Here is a 23,599-nt window from a genome sequence, read left to right on the forward strand (position 1 = left end):
AATGAGACTCCGGAGAATCTTGCTGCACTGGTTTGGTTCTGATCAGGCCAAAAACCTAGGAATAGTTTGCAAAGGTAGGCTTTTCAAAAAATCCCAAATACCCGAAAATTTCGCCAAACGATGAGTGAATCCGAGACATGCATTCTCCAACGATAAATGACACTTGAGCCTATGTCGAACATTTCAGAAGTTATGAGCCATTTTGTACTTTTGACCGCTGTAGTGTCCCTGTCAGGCCGATCGGGGTGAGCCTTGGTGACGTTGTAGACGGTGTGAGTCCTACCAGTCCTCAAAGTTTCAACGATGTACGGTTCTGCCCGATCACTTTTAGAATGCTGATCCTTGGAAAATGTAGCAATTACAATAGGTTTCAGTGCTACGCACTTGAACCCCTAATTAATTTTTGTAGTTACATGTATAATTATAATGTTGACCCTACCCTTACTCACTTTAAATGTAAGCATACCACCAAACCTGTCCTTAATATTAACTTTAATATAAGTACATAGTAGTTAAAGCCAGTATAAAGTGGGACCATGCATTTAAATTTAATTCATTCCTCATGTCCTTCACATTACTATCCACATGGTCTATTGTTTGAACTGTGTGAACACTTGTTTGAGTCTAATATGCCTATACTTGGATTTGAGCTGCCAGTGTGAACACACGACATCACATCAACATAAAAATGAATTTACGTGTGCAAGTGTGACTAATACATGCTCTTCACTTCTGTTACGTATACGAGCAGGGCGACTAGCGCAGGGCCTGGAGCGTGACATCAAAGATCTGCAGGCTTTCTCCGAGCACACCACGGACTCTGTGGCTCAACTTTGGGAGCATCTGACCATGATCAGCCATTCCAGCCAAAGGAACAGCAGCAGTCTGGGAGAGGAGTTAGCCTTTGCCACTGGCTCTATCCGAACACAGGATGCACTTTTAAAGACAGTAGTGGTAAACGTAGAGACTCTACAGGAGCGTCTGGAGGAGGTGGGATGGACAGTACAGACATTAAACCATTCCTTTAGTGGAGATGTGAGTCTGCACCAGGTGAAAATCTGTGAACTGCAGGAGAGGATTGGAAATGTTTCCTATGATGCCACAAGCATGAGGATCACACAAATGCACCTTGAGGAACAGATGAGGAATGAGATTGAAATCCTGAACGTCATCACAGCAGATCTGAGGCTAAAGGAATGGGAGCACTCCATGGCACTCAAAAACTTAACTGTATTGGAAGGTAGGAGCTTTTTATTGGCATGTCAATTTAGAAAATGTTACTGAGATTATTTGCTGAAACTGTTTAGTGTTTTGGTTTTTCTAACAGTCTTTTCAAATTTGAAATATGTGAATAACACTGATCATCTCTTCATCAAGGCAACTATTAGTGGGTGGATATATTAGACAGCAAGTGAACATTTTGTCCTTAAAGTTGATGTGTTAGAAGCAGGAAAAATGATCAAGCGTAAGGATTTGAGTGAGTTTGACAAGGGCCAAATTGTGATGCTAGACGACAGGGTCAGAGCATCTCCAAAACTGCAGCTCTTGTGGGGTGTTACCGGTCTGCAGTGGTCAGTGTCTATCAAAAGTGCTCCAAGGAAGGAACAGTGGTGAACCGGCGACAGAGTCATGGCCGGCCGAGGCTTATTGATGTCCGATCCAACAGACGAGCTCCTGTAGCTCAAACTGCTCAAGAAGTTAATGCTGGTTCTGACAGAAAGGTGTCAGAATACACAGTTTGTTGCGTATGGAGCTGTATAGCTGCAGACCAGTCAGGGTGTCCATGCTGACCCCTGTCCACAGCCGAAAGAGCCAACAGTGGACACGAGAGCATCAGAACTGGACCACGGAGCAATGGAAGAAGGTGGCCTGGTCTGATGAATCACGTTTTCTTTTACATCACATGGATGGACGGTTGTGTGTGCATTGCTTACCTGGGGAACACATGGCACCAGGATGCACTATGGGAAGAAGGCAAAATTCTCTTTGTGTAAATGTATGAAAAATAAGCCCAAACTCAGTGGCCCTGTTCTTCGTACGTCGGTTACTCAGTTATCTGGATTTCACTGTTGACAATTTGACATGATCTAGGATTGTTCGGTTCTTCAAAGCTCATTCTGGAGTTGCTGTCATAACAACAGGTCCGTAAACTCAAATCTGCTCGGGAACAGCTTATTTCATGTAAACAGGATTAGATTGCATCTTTTATGTGGAGGTGATACTTATTTATCACGATTAGAAGATCTGACATCTGTCAAATCTTGTCAAGATGTTTTAAGCAAGGTACGAAGAATGGACCCCTGTTTTTAGAGTTGTTTTGAGCATCCTCAGGTAAGACATTGAGAGATTTAATTTTTTAAATTTGCAATTTCCAGCTGTGTGACTGCAAGTCACTTGTAATTGTTGTGGCATCTGCTCTTTATTAGGGTTATATTCTGTTTTCTGTGTTTTTGTGCATGTTTCCTTTGTTCTAGTTTTGATTGGAGTTTCTTTGATTATCTCATTTGTTTGCCTTTGGTGTTTATATAGCCTGTGTTTTAGTTGCCCTTTGTCTGTTTTTGTTATTGTGTGAGGTGTTGCTCTGCTCCCCGTGTTTTTGTTCCTAGTCAACCTGAAGTGTATTTTGGAGTTTATTTTGATTGCCTGGAAATAGATCAAGCTCTTTTATTTTCCGTTAGTTTCCAACCCCATTGCTAACTCTTTTTTCTCTTTCTGTTTTTTTTCTGTCTCTTGTTAACATCAGAAGTCATCATTAATGGTCAGTCATCACTTGTAGACGGATCCTACTTTAATTAACTGCAGTACTACTTCAGTGTTACTCCCTGAACATATAAACACTGAACAGTGTTGATTTAACACTGAGGATTTGGCTTTGACTCTTACCCCGTTTGCCAGTGGTTGGACAAACAAAAAGTTCCGCCCCAAACTCACATGACTGGTTGAATCAGTGTTCCTGGGTCAGGGCTGCTCGTGATGCTCAAACAAACAGAGCGGTGATTTGAAGGCATCACAGAGTCATAATATTACACTTTTGGAGAATATCAACCGATGAAGAGATTATTTACAATTATAGGACAGAGTATTTTAAAAAAAATAACACGCATCACTTTTAAAGATCTGAGAAAAAGTTGTTTTACCCAAAAGTCTACAGAGAAGATGCCCTTCCCTTAATAGTCCACATTCTCACACAGTCTAAAGAGAGGGTAAACATGTGCTCTCCATTGTACAAATTAGACTGCCTGCTAGTCTACGTCAGAAGTAAGAAATCTGTTGTTTGGTGACTCTGGAGCCAGTAATGAACTTTTTTTTTTTACGCTTCTGTTTTAATTGTTGTTGATCTAATTTTAGGACCACCAGGACCAAAGGGTGAGAAGGGTGATGTGGGGCCCCTGGGACCAGCTGGACTTCCTGGTTTGACGGGAATAAGAGGTGTAGTAACATAGCACACAGTGAAGCACAGCCCGAACACATTATCACCAGCAACTGACTGACCAGCTATACTACATATCTATTCCTTGAGCGATACATATGCTCACATACAGTCTAATAGTCCAACATTTACATAACCTCTAAATCATCTACATGTATGAATACAACCTTTGTATGTCATTTGTCTTAAGTATATATCCATTTTTGTCAGGCTTGCCCGGAGAAAAGGGCATTCAGGGTCCTCGGGGACTGGCAGGACGAGGTGGGCAGGATGGACACAATGGAGAAAAAGGAGATATTGGGCCTGAGGGACCCAGAGGTTAGACACACACACACACACACACACACACACAAACACACATACAAACCCGATTCCAAAAAAGTTGGGACACTGTACAAATTGTGAATAAAAACAGAATGCAATGTGGAAGTTTCAAATTTCAATATTTTATTCAGAATACAACATAGATGACATATCAAATGTTTAAACTGAGAAAATGTATCATTTTAAGAGAAAAATAAGTTGATTTTAAATTTTATGGCATCAACACATCTCAAAAAAGTTGGGACAAGGCCATGTTTACCACTGTGTGGCATCCCCTCTTCTTTTTATAACAGTCTGCAAACGTCTGGGGACTGAGGAGACAAGTTGCTCAAGTTTAGGAATAGGAATGTTGTCCCATTCTTGTCTAATACAGGCTTCTAGTTGCTCAACTGTCTTAGGTCTTCTTTGTCGCATCTTCCTCTTTATGATGCGCCAAATGTTTTCTATGGGTGAAAGATCTGGACTGCAGGCTGGCCATTTCAGTACCCGGATCCTTCTTCTATGCATCCATGATGTTGTAATTGATGCAGTATGTGGTCTGGCATTGTCATGTTGGAAAATGCAAGGTCTTCCCTGAAAGAGACGACGTCTGGATGGGAGCATATGTTGTTCTAGAACTTGCATATACCTTTCAGCATTGATGGTGCCTTTCCAGATGTGTAAGCTGCCCATGCCACACGCACTCATGCAACCCCATACCATCAGAGATGCAGGCTTCTGAACTGAGCGCTGATAACAACTTGGGTTGTCCTTGTCCTCTTTAGTCCGGATGACATGGCGTCCCAGTTTTCCAAAAAGAACTTCAAATTTTGATTCGTCTGACCACAGAACAGTTTTCCACTTTGCCACAGTCCATTTTAAATGAGCCTTGGCCCAGAGAAAACGCCTGCGCTTCTGGATCATGTTTAGATATGGCTTCTTTTTGACCTATAGAGTTTTAGCCGGCAACGATGAATGGCACAGTGGATTGTGTTCACCGACAATGTTTTCTGGAAGTATTCCTGAGCCCATGTTGTGATTTCCATTACAGTAGCATTCCTGTATGTGATGCAGTGCCGTCTAAGGGCCCGAAGATCACGGGCATCCAGTATGGTTTTCCGGCCTTGACCCTTACGCACAGAGATTGTTCCATATTCTCTGAATCTTTGGATGATATTATGCACTGTAGATGATGATAACTTCAAACTCTTTGCAGTTTTTCTCTGAGAAACTCCTTTCTGATATTGCTCCACTATTTTTGGCCGCAGCATTGGGGGAATTGGTGATCCTCTGCCCATCTTGACTTCTGAGAGACACTGCCACTCTGAGAGGTTCTTTTTATACCCAATCATGTTGCCAATTGACCTAATAAGTTGCAAATTGGTCCTCCAGCTGTTCCTTATATGTACATTTAACTTTTCCGGCCTCTTATTGCTACCTGTCCCAACTTGAACATGAAATCCAAAATGAGCCAATATTTGGCATGACATTTCAAAATGTCTCACTTTCAACATTTGATATGTTATCTATATTCTATTGTGAATAAAATATAAGTTTATGAGATTTATAAATTATTGCATTCCTTTTTTATTCACAATTTGTACAGTGTCCCAACTTTTTTGGAATCGGGTTTGTACATTAGTTTAACTATATTAGTGAGATCATAGCAGCTCATAGACTTCTATTGTTTATATATCAGGTTCATGAAATTTTCTGTCTAACCTGACCTCAACCCCTAAACCAACCCTAACAGAAACCTAAAACACTAGACTTAAATAGAAACATGATTTGACTGATTTATAAGCCTTTTAACTAGTGTGTGTTGGCAAAAGTACCAACTTCAGTACCATATCAGTACTGAAATTTTAAAAATGTGATGCTTTGAGCACTGTTGAGTGGATTCTTAAACACCTCTGATTTGCCATTGTGTTCACACGCTCATCAGATATGTCTGTGATTGGCTACAATGATCAACGCTTCAAAAACATGTTGTAAATAGACATCTTTGACACTCTTTACCGAGCGCTTACACAGATACACATGGGAGTGTTTGAAAGCAGGTGTCTATCAGTTCCAAACGCTTTCAAACGCTCCTGCGCGCTGATCATTGTAGCCAATCACAGACATATCTGATGAGCGTGTGAATACAATGGCCAATCAGAGGTGTTTACAAATCCGCTCAACAGCGCTCAGTGCATCACATTTTTAAAACTTCAGAAGTCAGTACTTTTGACAACACTACTGGGGACACACAGATGTATATCTTTAATTTTTTCTTACCCTTTATCTTTGTTTCAGTTAGCCTTGTGCTACCCTACTCAACATTAAATGTGTTTTCAGCCATTTTACATTTCTAATGTAACATATCATCCACAATGATACCAGGAATGTGTAATAAGAAAATAAGTTTCAGTTTCTGTGGTATCTTCCGGTTCTTTTTAGGGGGTTCCTAACCCAGACAGCAACATAGTGTGGCCCAGATCCGGCCCACCTCTGGTACATGTGGATTACACACGGACCAGATGTGGGTCAGATCTGGGCCGACACTATGTTGTTGTCAGGGAAATGCGTAAAATTGACTCATATTTGTCCTTGTATGCTGCATTTGATGTCACAACTCAGTATAGTAAGAAGTGAAGAGGGACTATGTGTGTTCCTGTAGTTTCAAACACGATGTCATAATGTTGTTTCCTTCAGCTCTGGAATCATTAGTTTCATGACCTTCAGGTTCAAGTGTTTGACTAAAAATTGACTAAGCAAGATGGTATAGCTTTCTCTTGCTAATAAATAGATCTCATTTTCTCTACATAAAGCATAAAATATGTTCTTATTAACTATGAATGTGTCATGTCGCACAACAGTTTTGTGTTCATTGTGAACAGACAATTCTGAAACATGCTTTGGACAGGGTGTGAGGTTCTGGGCTGGTAACAGAACTAGTTGAGGCTTTACATCTTTGTTTCTATTTTCACTCTGTATTTCAATTTCAGTCTGAGCTCAAACTCCAACCCACTGATCTCATTCTCCGAACATGCACTGCTCCTTAAACACCTTCCAAAACATATAATGATTTCCCCTAATGTTCTCCAGAACACCACACCATCCCCCACTTGATCTTCATCTTTCCTCAACCTCCACCAAAACAATCCACCCATTTCTCCTATTTTTATTGCTTCATTCTGGTGTTTATTGGACATCAGAACCTTGTTTTTGTAATAGAATCATCCTCAATTACATCCACTGTGAACTTGGGCCTCACAAGATGTGTGACAGCACTGGTTGTGGTCCATTGCAATAGATGCGTCATGTTTTCACAGTGTGTGACAAACAGCTGGGAAAGATCAGTGTGATTTGGCCAAGCATGCTGCTGACTAGTACAGCCCAGAAAAGTGAGATCTGTGGCTATGTACGACTGACATATATTCTACTTATCATTTTAAAATGGCTAGTTTTTCATGCAATTAAAAGGCTACTTGTGCACTGCAAAGTGTCAGGAGTGACAACCGCATTTTAATGATGCAAAATTAAAATCACATTGCCTAATATTTACGATCAACAGTCATGTAACATGCTTCATGCCAGCATACAAAACCATTGTTGAGGTTTGTGTGATAACTGATGAGTGTTGATGTCTAAGTGTGTCGCAACTTTTACACAAGAGGTTTTAGCGTTTTTGGAAGATCTCTTCAGTGTTACAAGTGACCTTTCTATCACAATAACTAACTTATTTTTATTTTATGAATGCTTCAAATTCATAACTGTTTAAATCCGTCATAAAACTACAGAAAAAGCAGTTATTTAAACCACTTTAATAGAATAATTGAAATGACATTAAAGCAAACATGTTGATCTGCTTTTCATCTTCCTCTTTCTTGAGAAATACACAAATGTTCACTGACAACACTTGCAATTGCTGAAAGAGAAATAAGTTTACAAAAGTCAAGGGTCAAGAGCCCAACTAAAACAAACACTGATATCCATCATGGTGACTCGATGATTAAAATGTATTAAAATTATTTAAAAAAAAAAAACATCAACAACCAAACCTTTGTTAATCTCAGCAAGAAAATCTGTACATGTAGGAAAGAAATAGTGAAGATATAATAATGTGATTTATTTAATTATCCTCTTCTGAAATCTTGAGAGATTGTTTCAGTAACATCATACTATCCTTTAAATTATGTTCTATTAACATTAAGGAAACTGGACATTTTAATGTTCCCATAACTGAATGTATGGAAAATGATCGTAGAACAAAGATTTGTTAGCTTGGACTTGGATTTGTTAGTTATGACCTTTGAGTAACAGTCATACATGGTGCATAATACATAGACACTTCAGAACTCACGACACATTTAAGGGTTTAGAAGTAATTATTTATTCATCTTATGTTGTTCCAAAACTGTATAATTTTCATTATTACTCTCATAAAAAAATGAATTCTAAAGAATTGTACTGGTCAGTAAACATCTAACTCTGCTTCACCTGCAGGTGTGAGAGGAGAAAGAGGACAGAAAGGAGAGAAGGGAGAGCGTGGAGACAAAGAAGGGAAAACAGGTGAACATTTGATTCATGCACATTATAACATTGTATTGATGTGTTTTTTCTACAAATTATACTTTGTGAATGTATTTTGTTAATGCATGGCAATGTCAAGTCATGCAATTTTTTTTTAGTGGTTATATTCTTTGAGATTCCCTTATAATGTTTATCAAGTTTTTTCTTCAAAAGTTTTAATACACAACCATTTCCCCCTGTCCACTTGCCCCCTTGAGTACACCAGTGGAACACTGTCAGAGTATTTGGGAATATTCACACATAATTTATAGACACAAAATTATTAGAGTTACACAATTTTAGAAGAGAACATTGCATCACAGTTGTTTAAACCAACAAGCATTAAACTGTGTCATCAGCAAGTCATTTCCCATCTGTTAGAGCAGTCGCTTGAGAACTGCACCACTTGTCACGGCCGCCTTGTCATCATGAGTTTTTTTGGCATACTTCAGCATGACATCAGAGGATGCATCTTACTGTGATCGCTGATGATTGGTTCTGCACAGATTTCATTCACCCCATTAAAGTTTATTGACAGTCTCTGCAATGCAGTGAACAATCACTGAGACAGTTTTAATAAATGCATTACCCTCTTTCGAGCAGTTGTCCACTTTCTGTACCATTAACTTATATTATAATGCAGTCTTCCTTCTCTATACCTATATTCTCAAACTCAGTCTCTGAGCACACCCTTCTAATGGTCCATGCATGTGGATTTAATCAGATGTGTGGGTGTATGTTTGCTGCCAGGAGTCACACAGCTGTTACATATTTACGAGATGTTTTCCGACTGTACCATCTCATTGATCTACAGTTCTCAGTGTGTTCTGCATTAATGTCGTGAAAGGTTAAACTTTGGACATAAAAATCTCTCTGCATGAACTTGCTCTTATCATCTGACCCTGACACCAGTGACTAAAACAACTGTGCGTAAGCTGCATCAGTCTCACCACAGAATCAAAATCATCTTTTCTGATCACTGTTGCAGGTTAAGGTAGAGTTTAGGTTGCCTGGCAAGGCCAGACTGATATATCTTCTACGCCCTCCGTCGCGATTCGAGTCAACTCCAAACCGTACCGTGCAATCAGATTCATTTATTTCAGTGACGCAAACAGCGTCACTCTAGTGCGGCGAAAGTTCCTTCAATATCAACAAAGATTGCGCATGGGAGACCCGAGAGTTTGTTCTGTTCAGCCGTGAATTCAGTTTTAAATGACCAAAAACACATTAATTATTTACTTTTCGCTGTTGACTCTCTTGTCGCTTTGCTAACGTCATATACGCACTTCTCTGATTGGTTTACTCCGCATAAGGGACCACAGTCCTCTGTCTTGGACAGCAGTAAAATGGGTGATATTGAAACGCTGGAGAGTACAAAACATTACCTTAATGTCTGTAGTTGGTGACTTGTTTAATTGTTTTATTTCTTATTTGTTTATTTTTGCTTTATTATTTTTTATAAAAGCATCAAATAGACATTACAAAAAGTTGCTTTAGAAAGAAATATTACACAGGACTTGGGACCACCGGACCTGGATGTGCTGGGACCACAGGGACCACCGGACTGGAGTCCATCAAACTTGGGACCTCTGGGATGCCGACTGCTCGTACCGACATCAGCGGTGGTCCGTCACACTGGACGCTAGTCTCAAACATCTTGGAACAGCCTTTGTTGCTTTGGGTGTGGCGGCCATGACGTGACAAGACACTGGCGTGGCGGCCATGATAGGACAAGACTCTGGCATGGTGGCCATGATGGGACAAGTCTCTGGCGTGGCAGCCATGATGGGACAAGTCTCTGGTGTGGTGGACATGATGGGACGAGAATCTGGGGTGGCGGACATGATGGGATGAGTCTCTGGTGTGGTGGCCATGACGTGACGAGACTCTGGTGTGGCAGCCAAGATGGGACAAGACTCAGGCATGGCGACCATGATGGGACAAGACTCTGGCATGGTGGCCATGATGGGACAAGTCTCTGGCGTGGCAGCCATGATGGGACAAGTCTCTGGTGTGGTGGACATGATGGGACGAGAATCTGGGGTGGCGGACATGATGGGATGAGTCTCTGGTGTGGTGGCCATGACGTGACGAGACTCTGGTGTGGCAGCCATGATGGGACGAGACTCAGGCGTGGCGGCCATGACGTGACGAGACTCAGGCGTGGCGGCCATGACGTGACGAGACTCTGGCATGGCAGCCATGACGTGATGAGACTTTGGTGTGGCAGCCATGACGTGATGAGACTCTGGTGTGGCAGCCAAGATGGGGCAAGACTCAGGCATGGCGACCATGATGGGACAAGACTCTGGCGTGGCAGCCATGACGTGATGAGACTCTGGTGTGGCAGCCATGATGGGACAAGACTCAGGCGTGGCGGCCATGACGTGACGAGACTCTGGCGTGGCAGCCATGACGTGATGAGACTCTGGTGTGGCAGCCATGATGGGACAAGACTCAGGCATGGCGACCATGATGGGACAAGACTCTGGCATGGCAGCCATGACGTGATGAGACTCTGGTGTGGCAGCCATGACGTGATGAGACTCTGGTGTGGCAGCCATGATGGGACAAGACTCAGGCGTGGCGGCCATGATGTGACGAGACTCTGGCATGGCAGCCATGACGTGATGAGACTCTGGTGTGGCAGCCAAGATGGGACAAGACTCAGGCATGGCGACTATGATGGGACAAGACTCAGGCGTGGCGGCCATGACGTGACAAGACTCTGGTGTGACAGCCATGATGGGAGCACTGCGTTCCTCTTCTGCGACTCCCACAGTAAATGCAGAGCCAGATTAATATAAAATTCCAGAGTCCAGTGAGATTCATGCAACAACATGATTGAGCTAAGTAGCTCAGATAGCCCCCCTTGAAAAAAGATCTGCATGTCCAAATGAGCCAGTTCATAGTACGTAGTCCTCAATCTTTTTCAGCGTCTTTGGCAGAGATGCATAATCCTCACTGATGAGTCCAGTTGTGGTCGAGTCTTATGTAATGCAGGGTAAACTCAAAAAAGGAGAGCTGGATCCAAATGTTTTATTGACAAAAACAAACATAAATCAAACATGAAGACCAGAGAACCAGGAACAAAATGAGTGCACCAAACATAACATCCATGTAGGAACAAGACTCGACAAAGAACACAGGAAACACTGGAGATTAAATACACAAAGGCTAATAGGCTAACAAGGGGCTGATGAGGAACAGGTGTAGGTGATTAGTAGTCATGGAAACAAATGAGGGTTACTATGGAAACAAACACGTTCAACAGTGTCATTATAAATGTAATTGCAGAAATTATTTACAGCTGCAATTACATGCAGGTAATTAAAATAATATAAGTACACTGTAAAAACATGTACACTGTTAGACCTTGCCAGGTTTTTTTACAGTAAAAAACTACAGTATGTTACTGTAAAGATACCATGCACTAAAATAACACTCGTGTTAACTCATTTCATTTGCAGAAACCGACTGCCAACTAATATTTATTATATGATAATAATGTGAGCATATTATTATTGTAAACTTATTTCATTAGAGTTCATTACAAAAATTTTAAATAAAGAGATTTTCACTGCATCAGCAACTACATAGTCATCATCTGTTAAATAAAACAACATGCAGCATATCATCAATGTTCTTTGATCTTCTCCTGAACTTAAGCACAGGTTCTACTCTTCAGCACAATGGTGACCCACAAAACCCATTTTTACAGTAAACTGCAAGTAAACTAGTATATAACTGTTTTTTTTTTTTTTTTTAAACTTACAATTTGTTACTGTTAAAATACATTTTGTGGGTGTGTCTTTTTATCTTACACCTTTAACCCTTTCAACCGCACAGGATCATCCTCTAGTGTCATCCTAACATTGACGCTGTGTTGCAGTGAGATAATTAAGTTAATATGTAAGTGATGATTGAGCATTAATGATGAACACCTGCTGTTAACAAGCAGTATCACTGAAAAGAGGAGAAACAAGCAGAAACACAAGAACTACAACTGTCTTTCAGCCATTACACATTATTACACTTATTACTGACCAGTTTAACTTTATTTCTACAGAAGATCTTGTTGAGAATTAACAAAAGTTTAGATGTTGATGTTTTATCGAAAATGTTTGGTTTGATGTCACCATTGAGGAGATCAGTGTTTGCTTTAGTTGAGCTCTTGACCCTCGACTTTTTATACATCATTTTTTTATTACCCAGAATGCATTGTTTTCTACAGTATATACTGTTTTAATGGAAAATGGTTTGTTACTGTCAGAATTTGGCTGTTTTTTACAGCAGGGTTTAACAGTGTATGCATAGAATAAGTGCATTCTATCAAATGTTTAATTTAAATGTTTACATAGTAGTTAACTCCTTTCCCTGTCATTGGTGGAACAATGCCGGCCGTTGACGGAATTTTCAGTCAATCCATGTTTTCACTGTTATACAGTAGGGGGCGCTATTACACATCTTCTGAAAGAGTACTGAATCTCCAGATCAAAACACAGGCAAAGAAGCAGAAACAAGCAATATAAGCATTGCCGTTGTAGTCTTTGAAAAAACATGATTTTCTCAGGTTTTCCAAAATGTTGCTTTTTATAAAACTTACCCACATTCAAATAAGAAATAAAACAATTAAAAAGAATCCATGAAGCTAGAAATAAATGTTTTTTGTTTGTTTGTTTGTTTTTTAAGTGAAGGCTCAGTTCTTTCTTTTGAAATATTGCATGTTTAGATATTAATGCAACAAAATATTCTGGGGGCCATGAAGTGGAACTGATATTTAAATGAGATTTATTTTTCTCTCTGTTCCTCTGTAAGATTTCATTTGTAATAGAATCATTTTACAAGTGTGTATATTTCAGTTGAAGAACCTCTGGTAAGGCTTGTCAACGGCTCCGGGCCTCACGAGGGTCGAGTGGAAGTGTTCCATGAGCTTCGATGGGGGACAGTGTGCGATGACGTTTGGGACATAAAAGATGGAGACGTGGTGTGCAGGATGCTGGGGTACCGTGGAGCTGAAGAAATCCACAAAACAGGCCGGTTTGGACAAGGTTAGAGTCAGCAACAGAGTTAGCAACAGACATGCTTGCAAAGATTTATTTCTCTCTACAGTACTGTCATGGTTTTAATTGCTAGGCAGTGTATTAACTTATTGTAAATTTCAAATGTAATTTGGATAAAAGCATTTTTTCTATGATATTAAACTATAAAGATTGAAAATATGTACTATGAGGTTCATTTTTGACAGTTTTCTGTCTCTTTTAGGCACTGGGTTAATTTGGATGGATGACGTTGCTTGTGTTGGTACTGAAGACTCTATTCACAAGTGTAAGTTCTCAGGATGGGGGAAAACCAACTGTGGTCATGTAGAAGATGCAGGAGTGACCTGCATCAAATAGCCTGTTTCAAGTCTGTAGAATGGACAATGAACCTCTAAGTGTGGATGATTTACTGCAAGATCTGAGGAAGCAGTATTGTGTCCCTTTACACAGCTGAAGACTTGACTGTGGGAGAATAAAAGGCCCTGGAGATCAGACACAGGGTCAACATACCAGCAATGAACTACTACCTTAATACTCCAGCCATATCCATCAGACAGGGATTAAAAAATATCCCACATTTAATAGAAAAGCGTGTATGTATGCATATGTGCTCTATGCTGCTGCTTGGAGTGTTTGTGCGTGTCTGTAAAAAATATTTTTTAATGAAAGCCCAGCTGCAGTTTACATTGTGTACAGATAGATGCATTTAACGTTCCAAAGAGTTTTATGAACACATTTTTAATGCTAGTGTATTTTTTTATAACATTTAACACATTTAAAGGCTTGTGTAGTTGCAAAATGTGCCTTTAAACTAGAACTTTGACCATAACATGTCATGACATGGTCAGCAATTGTATACCTCAGTTAATGGTGAGTACCAATTACAGTCTGTGCTCATTGTTCAGTAGCTTCATTATAACACTAAACTATCAGTATTAGTAATCTTGATTGTACAACAATAAATTATTTACCTGTTTTTGTGCTGAATTATCCAGTGTGAATAATGAAAATGATACAACAAAATAAAATACATATAAGTTTTAAAGAGCGATAACATGCTATATATACACTAAAGCCTTTTTAAATAGTTTAGCAAAAAAGAGTTATTTTTACTAAGCTTTTCCTTGTAGATAAGTTCAGGCTTGATTTGCTCATTTTGGATTTCTGGTGATCAAAGTCAAATTAGTGAATGGAAGGATATTTTAAACTTGGCTTTCTCTGATCTTTACTTGTGCGACATGTCTATATCTTTTCAAAGGTGCTGTGAGTGAATTTTAGACGTCAACCATGTATGCTCTCCAAAAACATGGCAAAAATTAAAATATGCAAAAGGATTCACATGCAGAGAGTGTCTGATTTCTGACTAGTGCAGGCCACTCTCCTGATGTACTGCTGTTTAGTCTGTGCTGTCACAGAGAGCGGTGTTGTCATGTTGGGGTGATGTTTTTGTCTCCATGGGCCTCTGTACAGTAGTTTTGGGCTGTCCACATGCACTCGTCAGCCCCATCTCCTGCAGAATATTCCATGGCCATTGTGCCCATAGGATCGCCTTCAGCTAGACATTGTGAGGACATTTGCATTTGAGAGGTAAAGTTTAAAATAGACCTAAACATTCCCTCATAAATGATGTCTATTTCAGCTAATGAAAACTTTTTTTTTTTAATATTTGTTTCACAACAATGCCATCTAATGGACTTTTTAGGTATCTCCATCCCTAGACAATGTATTGCAGACAATTCTCTCCTGAAATTTGGCACAAAGTGGTGAGCCATGACCCATCTTTGGTGGATGTTCATTTAATACCCAAACACGATATCCTCACATATTACCAATTCACCTGCTAATTGTGGACTGTTTCAAAACTGTTTAACTTAGATATTCTATAATCTTTTCACTTTTATTATGCCTCTGTGCCAACTTTTTTGCAGTGTGTTGCAGACATCACTTAATGACTTTATATATTAATAGTCAATTTTCTGACTCTTCTGCAATAAATTATTTATAAATGTTCTCTGCCTCGCTCCCCATGGCGTAAATGAGACAACTCACTTGCACATCTCCATCCTCTTTAACAAGCTTAGTAAAGGTCTGGAATCGCTGAAGTCTCAAATCCATCCACTCCGTCGGCTTATCAAAGGAAAAGTTAAAGCTGCAGTCCGTAACTTTTTTTGGTTAAGAACTATCCAGAATCAACTTTTGAGCAAGTACATAACCAGCCAGTGTTCAAATCTATCTCCTTATCTTAGACTGATTCACAATGGTAAGCTTGTAATAATGTTTTCTAATAAGAGTGGTACTGGTGGGTTTCTATGGGAAATTCGAGCATGCTGCCGTTCATCTTTGCATCATTACGTCATGTTTGTTTACATAAAGAATGAGTTCCAGCTAGTAGACTATATTGCATTGCATAATATATATATATATATATATATATATATATATATATATATATATATATATATATATATATATATATACACACACACATACACATACAGGTGCTGGTCATATAATTAGAATATCATAAAAAAGTTGATTCATTTCACTAATTCCATTCAAAAAGTGAATATTATGTATATTATATTCATTCATTACACATAGCCTGATATATTTCAAATGTTTATTTCTTTTAATTTTGATGATTATAACTGATAACTAAGGAAAATCCCAAATTCAGTATCTCAGAAAATTAGAATATCACTTAAGACCAATACAAAGAAAGAATGTTTAGAAATCTTTGGCAACTGAAAAGTATGAACATGAAAAGTATGAGCATGTACAGCAATATATACTTAGTTGGGGCTCCTTTTGCCTGAATTACTGCAGCAATGCGGCGTGGCATGGAGTCGATCAGTCTGTGGCACTGCTCAGGTGTTATGAGAGCCCAGGTTGCTCTGATAGTGGCCTTCAGCTCTTCTGCATTGTTGGGTCTGGCATATCGCATCTTCCTCTTCACAATACCCCATAGATTTTCTATGAGGTTAAGGTCAGGCGAGTTTGCTGGCCAATTAAGAACAGGGATACCATGGTCCTTAAACCAGGTACTGGTAGCTTTGGCACTGTGTGCAGGTGCCAAGTCCTGTTGGAAAATGAAATCTGCATCTCCATAAAGTTGGTCAGCAGCAGGAAGCATGAAGTGCTCTAAACTTCCTGGTATACAGCTGCGTTGACCTTGGACCTCAGAAAACACAGTGGACCAACACCAGCAGATGACATGGCACCCCAAACCATCACTGACTCTGGAAACTTTACACTGGACCTCAAGCAACGTGGATTGTGTGCCTCTCCTCTCTTCCTCCAGACTCTGGGACCCTGATTTCCAAAGGAAATGCAAAATTTACTTTCATCAGAGAACATAACTTTGGACCACTCAGCAGCAGTCCAGTCCTTTTTGTCTTTAGACGCTTCTGACGCTGTCTGTTGTTGAAGAGTGGCTTGACACAAGGAATGCGACAGCTGAAACCCATGTCTTGCATACGTCTGTGCGTAGTGGTTCTTGAAGCACTGACTACAGCTGCAGTCCACTCTTTGTGAATCTCCCCCACATTTTTGAATGGGTTTTGTTTCACAATCGTCTCCAGGGTGCAGTTATCCCTATTGCTTGTACACTTTTTTCTACCACATCTTTTCCTTCCCTTCGCCTCTCTATTCATGTGCTTGGACACAGAGCTCTGTGATCAGCCAGCCTCTTTTGCAATGACCTTTTGTGTCTTGCTCTCCTTGTGCAAGGTGTCAATGGTCGTCTTTTGGACAACTGTCTAGTCAGCAGTCTTCCCCATGATTGTGTAGCCTACAGAACTAGACTGAGAGACCATTTAAAGGCCTTTGCAGGTGTTTTGAGTTAATTAGCTGATTAGAGTGTGGCACCAGGTGTCTTCAATATTGAACCTTTTCACAATATTCTAATTTTCTGAGATACTGAATTTGGGATTTTCCTTAGTTGTCAGTTATAATCATCAAAATTAAAAGAAATAAACATTTGAAATATATCAGTCTGTGTGTAATGAATGAATATAATATACAAGTTTCACTTTTTGAATGGAATTAGTGAAATAAATCAACTTTTTAATGATATTCTAATTATATGACCAGCACCTGTGTGTGTATATATGACAATCATCAGTGACTACTGGAAATTCACCTGTAGTCTAAAGCAAAAGACTTTGAACTGTTGAGTGGCTACAGAAATTGAAATCTACAGGTAACACTAATATACACTACACAGTCACGCAATGCTGATGTTGTTAACGTTAACAATCTGAGAGAAAAGTATAACAATAATAATTTTCATGGTTTGACGTGATCCGAGCTAAGCGATCATTAGATTTAATCACCATTGGCAGCGTGATTTATTGTAATGCTTTTTTCCCCTCAGTAGGTCAGAACAAAAGTGGCAGATTTGTTACTTACTTGTTCAGATGACATTTTCCAGTAAAAAATCGTATTTTGGTCATACGTCCAAGACAGAATCAGTGTTTCTGAAGTACAGTATGACCAATGTGGTGACTGACAGCAAACATTAGATTCATCCATGCCGATGTACAACCCACATAAAGATGATAATTCCACAAATAACTGCAATTGCACGTTTCAAAAAGAGATGGCGACAAAGAGGCAAAAATTACAGACTGCAGCTTTAAAGTAACAGTGTTGAAACAATAAATAATATAATATCACGTCATAAATATACCCTGAATTTATGTTCGTGTTGAAAAGGTCAAACACTATGGCTCATTCTATATGTCCTAATTATTGCTGCAACTGAATTTAAGTAGGTCACCAAAATTTCTGGCATTCACAGGTCATTTTATATCCATGTTCATGCATTGGAAATCACAAGGTCATTCAGTTTGTTTTTTATGCTTACAGGTTTGCTACTTTTTGTGTCAGTGATCACAGATGTTTACTTTTGTTGCATTAATGTTCTACTTTGGAGCCTGTCTTTTTGATAGGAACAATAAAAAATACCTTAAAATGACTATAGGAAATGCTCTTAATGCAATTAGGATTGGATACAGTTTTGAATCATCTGAAACTGAAGTGACAACATACAGTTGGAATGTGCTGTTTTTACAGGATGTACCATATATGGTGTGAAATAATTTTTCAACTTCAACCTGAAGCCTGAAGAACTATACTTTAACTCTTTCCCTGCCAGTATTTTTTTGCCAGCATTTCTGATAATTTTTCACAAAACTTTCATGGCCCCAGGAATATTTTGTTGTATGATTTTCTGAACAAGCAATATATCAAAAGAAAGAACAGAGCCTCTGTATTTAAACATCAACACATTAAGTTTCATCCAAAAAAAAAGGCAACATTTTGAACAAAAAACTGAGAAACTCAAGTTTTTGTCAAAGACTGTCCGAATGGGATTCAAAATTATGATCAAAACATAGATGGAATAGACAGTCCAGGAAACACCCCAAAAACTTCAGTCGTTTCCTCTTTATGGGTCGACCTTTCATTCACTAACGTTAGGCAGTTTTGATTTATATGCTGTTTAATGTTAGATGATTGCGTTATTACATGCAAGCACTACTTTTATCGCTTGTTTCTGCTTCTTCGCCTGTGTTTTGATCGAGAGATGCGGTCCTCCTTCAGATGATGTGTATTAGCGCCCCCTACTGTATAACAGTGAAAACATGGATCAACAGAAAATCTGGGGAAAGAGTTAGTTTAAAGATTAAAAAAAAAAAAAAAAAAAAAAAACAAGCAAAAGCAGACCAAGTTTATTTTTTGTTTTATTTTTTTTATTTTTTACAAATAACTTATCTATTACAAAGACAGTTTTCCCAGCTAAGATCAAAAACATTGGATATCCAAATACTTTTTCTCCCCCTTTTCTTTTAAAATCCATAAACATGACAGACAGATCTGATTATTTCTTTGGTTGTTTTTTTTTTTTTTTTTTTTTTAAAGTTAGTGAAACTACCACAGAAAGTAATGTTTTTGGAGCCAAAAATAGTCTCATCTCGGAAACAAAGCGTAGACTGAATAAATTTTCTCCACAGCAAAGTTATTTTTAGCCTGGATACCAGAAACCAGCATTTGGAAATTGTGTATTCATTTGTTTCATAAATAACGACCTCATTCAACTTTTCAATGCACGACTTGTGCATTAGCACTCTTGTAAGGATGGATGACGAAACTATTGCTTTCTGAAATAAAGTTTAGGTCAATAAACTAATAAAGTTACAAAACATTTCCAAGGACCTGTTTCAATTGTGTAACATCTGCAAGCGAAGGCACCGTGCACATGATCCGTAACAGAACCACATAAAGACTGAAGGCACATTGTGAAATATCGAGCTACACTCAGGGACACGATGGTCTGTGCTTCCTGTGCTTTGGCAATTTACAAAACCTGAGCCGTAAAGGCTAGCGGCGAGTATTAAAAAGCCCTTGCAAATACTCATCCACTGTTAGGAGGGCACTATAAGACAAAGTCTTTTCTCTCAAACCCACATTACTGAAAATAATCTGAAAAGCGTTATCAATGCATAGCAACATTAATTTCTTGGCACAAAGGTATAAATTCTCCTAATAGTAAACCTACATTCCAGTTGTCACATAGGAAAGCATGTATTATCCGAGGGCTTTATGGATTTCCTGTGAAGTCCTTTGACCGCTCTGAGGTCAAGTACCTTATTAATAAAAGCTAGATCTTTTTCAGTTTTGCTGCATCTGCAGCTCGTACACTGGATAGAGTGCTTGACAAAGAGCATCGTTTTGTCGTTCGCTGTTGCACATTTTAACATCCCTTTAAGTTCTCACAAAAGCTCTCGATGGGAAACCATTCTCATCTGAGAAACAAAAAACAACACCACATAGAAATAAATGAAGTCTATAAAGCTATACTTACAGGAAATACATGTGAAATCTTGAGAAAGAAAATAGGCATCGAAGAAGCTCATTCTAAAACTATGTACAGTAAAATCTGTGTGGCGGGGACTCCTCTGTAAACTGTACATCTAAAGCATGCAGTTTTTTTTTTTGTTTGTTTGTTTTTGTTTTGTTTGTTTTTCATTTTTCATTTACCAAACAAAAGACTTGAGAGTTTAGCAGATTCCACTCATGATCCTTTGGGAACAGCGTTCATAGAGCAGTCAGGAACTGTTCCCATGAAAAAAGGCACACTGGCATCCGTAGCCACACGTGTAAACCGCGCGGACGTAATAAACGTGTTAATATCACTGGCAGCACTGAGCCTCTTCATGGATCAAGCGGGCGAAACTTCCCTTGATCTCCCACGCGACACACAAAACTCCCTCTCGACACAGAAGCGCACATTTTGTGCAGAGACAAAAGAGCTGTAAACATCATCCAGTCTTCAGTGGACATCACAAGACAAACAGACACACAATGACACTGTGGGGGAAAGAGGAAGCTTTATAGAAAACCTCCAACAGACGAGTCCATGATTTCCTGGTGGAGGCAAAACGGTGGCTGTCGACACGTTTGTGTATGTTGCATGTACTGTGTGTGTGTGTGTGTGTGTGTGTGTGTGGCTCAGAAATGCCGTGGAAATTCACACTCTTCACAGCGGTTGAGGGCAGGGTGGTTGAGGAAGGTGCAGGCAGTACAGCTCCACTGAACTCCATCATCCTCCTCAGGCTCCGGCATGACCCTCACATTCCTACTGCCCTCTGTAATAAAACACAGCAAAATCGTTATCAAAGCCTGTGCAGATCTGAGTTAGACGGAAAGAGGGGGAAATGGCAGAAGTGCAGAGAAAGAGAGAGAGAGAGAGAGAGAGAGAGAGAGACAGAGACCCACCCATGGATACAGCCATAGAAGGTGGTACAGGAGGTAGAGACGGGTCTCTCTTTAACTTGGAGCTGACGTTTATTTTGCGCCCTCTCCTGTCTAGAGAACCTGTGTGATCCACAGCTGATGGGCATCGCAACACAATGGGTCGATTGACAACAGATAAAAAAAAAAAAAGACAGAGAAAGAAACTGAGGATGGGAACCAAATGTAGAGGTAGTGAAATAAAATCTTTCAAGGTTTCAATGACAGAAAATAAGATGTATAACATCAAAGAAGAGAAGCAGAAGCAAAAAGATTGTATTGAAAGTGTAGATGAGATGAGATTATAAGTTTCTTAAAGGGATAGTTCACCCAAAAATGAAAATTATCCCTTGATTTACTAATCCTCAAGCCATCCGAGATGTATATAGGTGCTTTCGCACCGGAGGAACCTTTTCATAGTTCCTAGAACTATTAGCTGAAGTACCAGGATTTTGCAGTGTTTGCACCGCAGGAACTAGGAATGATTTAAGTTCTAGGAACTCCTTTTGGGGGAACTAAATAGAGGGTATGCATGTGACGTCACCGTCGACCTTTAGGACTGCGATCACGCCCACTGAGTGACAAAAGACTGAGCGGCAGGATTGGTTTTCAGCGTGAATGCTGCAAAAAACACACAAAACACATCCAAAACGGGAAAGAGCTTTATGATTGACTGTACAAATAGTTTTGAGGTATATATTTAAAGACTGCCGAAAGCTACAGAAAAAAGAAGCAAATGGATCACTGCAATTCACAGAAACAGCTGGACTCCAGCAGAGAAACATGGATTTGCAGTTATCATTTTGTGTCAAATTGTTGGATTTTGAGGTAAAATCATACCTATGTATTTTATTGTTATTTATTGTGTTGACAAATATTTTCCATCTTATATTCTGCATAATTGTGTGTCCACTGACAAACACTATACAAGTTTTAGGGCTGGACAATATGACGATATATATATACATTGATATAAGTGATCACTCGGATTTAGACCTACCTATATTGTAGTTATATAAAATATTCACAGGCAGATTTGCTTTATGTATTTCCCCAACGTTGAAATCAGGCACATGTCAGGAAACACGACTCCTGGCTGCATGTCAATATCCATGGATTAGGTTTATTTGACAAGTTGTAAGAAACACTTTCGAGTCCAACCTTTAGTGTAATCGTTAGTTTTACTCGCATTTTCGCAGTTTCCCCTATTAAATCCAGTCACGCAGCAGGTTCTTTTGCCACTCGGTCCAGCTGAGGGAGCGCGTTCCGGCGAGAAAGTGACGTTGATCCATACCCTCTATTAGCTCCTACTTCAGAGTAGGGTCTAAACCAGCACTATAGGAACTACCAGTGACATAAGTGTACGTTGATTGGTCAAACGCATGTCAAACACCGGCACCTGGCATTTTTAAAAAGCCGTGTAAACATTTATACCTCACAAACATGGAAAACAGCATTTACTTGTTGTCTGCAGTGTTGTGTTCTTTTCTCTGCCTCGAAACAGTTCCTATTTCCAGTGCGAATGCAGCCAGGAGCGTGGCCCGGGGGAGAAATTAGTTCTTGGGAAATTATCCTAGTGGCTAGTTCCTAGAACTATTCGGTGCAAAAACCCCTTATGACCCTCATTTCAGACGCAGTGGCGGTTCTTGCTTGTATTGTGCCCTGGGCGAACCACCCCCCATACTTTAAAACAAAAAATGCTAAACTTTGATATAGAGTCATTTTATTGTTATAATAATGATTTTATAATGTCTAAATGTCATAAATCTAGGCCTAAATGAAAAACCACTGTGTAATCCTCTAGCCATCTAGTGAGTTAAAAATTCATGTTATTTTATTTTTTTATTTTAAAAGTGTTTGCTTTCCAGTAGATGACAGCAATCGTCCACTAAACCAAGGCACATTTTTCATGTCTATCACCATGAATGAAATGTACATCTTTTTTAAAGTGGATTTTAAAATGTTTCTATTTTATAAAAACATATATAATTAAATTATCACAATCTGAGAAAAATATAAAAAAAAAAATACCATAAATCCCCCAAAACTGCACAACCTTACAGTAAAAATATTAATAAAGTGAAAGATGTCACATTTGTTTTTTTTTAAAGTTACAAAATCACATCTCACTGTCTGATTAGGTAAGCTAGTTGTTGAATATTGTTGCCCAAAGTGTAATAGCTAGCAACACAGCATAACGTCATAAATGATAGGCCCTATATTAGCCCGTTTTATTATTTGCCTAATATTATAACGAGATGAGTAATAGCTGCGTACATGCCTTTAATCTCTGATTCAGGCACTCCTGATTTTGAAGTCCAAAAAAAGTGCATCCATCCATCATAAAAGACATCCATGAGCTCCAGAGGGTTAATAAAAGCCTTCTGAAGTGAAGTGATGGGTTTTTATAAGAAAATATCCATATTTAAATCTTTATAAACTAAAATATGTAGCTTCTTGCACTTCAGAAGGC

At 39.2% G+C, this 23,599-nt stretch overlaps 2 protein-coding genes across 9 annotated transcripts in view; one reads left to right on the forward strand and one right to left on the reverse strand.

Annotated features, from left to right (window-relative positions):
• The window catches only part of scara5 (scavenger receptor class A, member 5 (putative)), a 31,074-nt gene extending 16,408 nt beyond the window's left edge, over nucleotides 1–14,666 (forward strand). The window contains exons 5-10 of one of the 2 annotated variants that reach the window (XM_048208387.1): nucleotides 749–1,240; nucleotides 3,349–3,429; nucleotides 3,641–3,748; nucleotides 8,225–8,290; nucleotides 13,153–13,341; nucleotides 13,556–14,666. In XM_048208387.1, coding sequence (XP_048064344.1) covers nucleotides 749–1,240; nucleotides 3,349–3,429; nucleotides 3,641–3,748; nucleotides 8,225–8,290; nucleotides 13,153–13,341; nucleotides 13,556–13,689 — 1,070 coding nt within the window. In that variant the 3' untranslated portion in view covers nucleotides 13,690–14,666. The remainder of the gene's footprint in view (nucleotides 1–748; nucleotides 1,241–3,348; nucleotides 3,430–3,640; nucleotides 3,749–8,224; nucleotides 8,291–13,152; nucleotides 13,342–13,555) is intronic. The other variant, XM_048208388.1, reaches the window with a different exon arrangement.
• A 4,397-nt stretch (nucleotides 14,667–19,063) lies between these two features.
• The window catches only part of tab2 (TGF-beta activated kinase 1 (MAP3K7) binding protein 2), a 36,156-nt gene continuing 31,620 nt past the window's right edge, over nucleotides 19,064–23,599 (reverse strand). For 5 of the 7 annotated variants that reach the window (XM_048208392.1, XM_048208389.1, XM_048208394.1 and 2 more), the window contains 2 exons: nucleotides 21,112–21,225; nucleotides 19,064–20,981 (listed from right to left, as the gene is read on the reverse strand). In XM_048208392.1, the coding sequence (XP_048064349.1) occupies nucleotides 20,845–20,981; nucleotides 21,112–21,225 (251 nt within the window). In that variant the 3' untranslated portion in view covers nucleotides 19,064–20,844. The remainder of the gene's footprint in view (nucleotides 20,982–21,111; nucleotides 21,226–23,599) is intronic. The other 2 variants (XM_048208395.1, XM_048208393.1) reach the window with 1 other exon arrangement.

This window comes from Megalobrama amblycephala, linkage group LG11 (assembly GCF_018812025.1).
Source record: "Megalobrama amblycephala isolate DHTTF-2021 linkage group LG11, ASM1881202v1, whole genome shotgun sequence".
In the NCBI taxonomy this organism is placed as follows: domain Eukaryota; kingdom Metazoa; phylum Chordata; class Actinopteri; order Cypriniformes; family Xenocyprididae; genus Megalobrama; species Megalobrama amblycephala.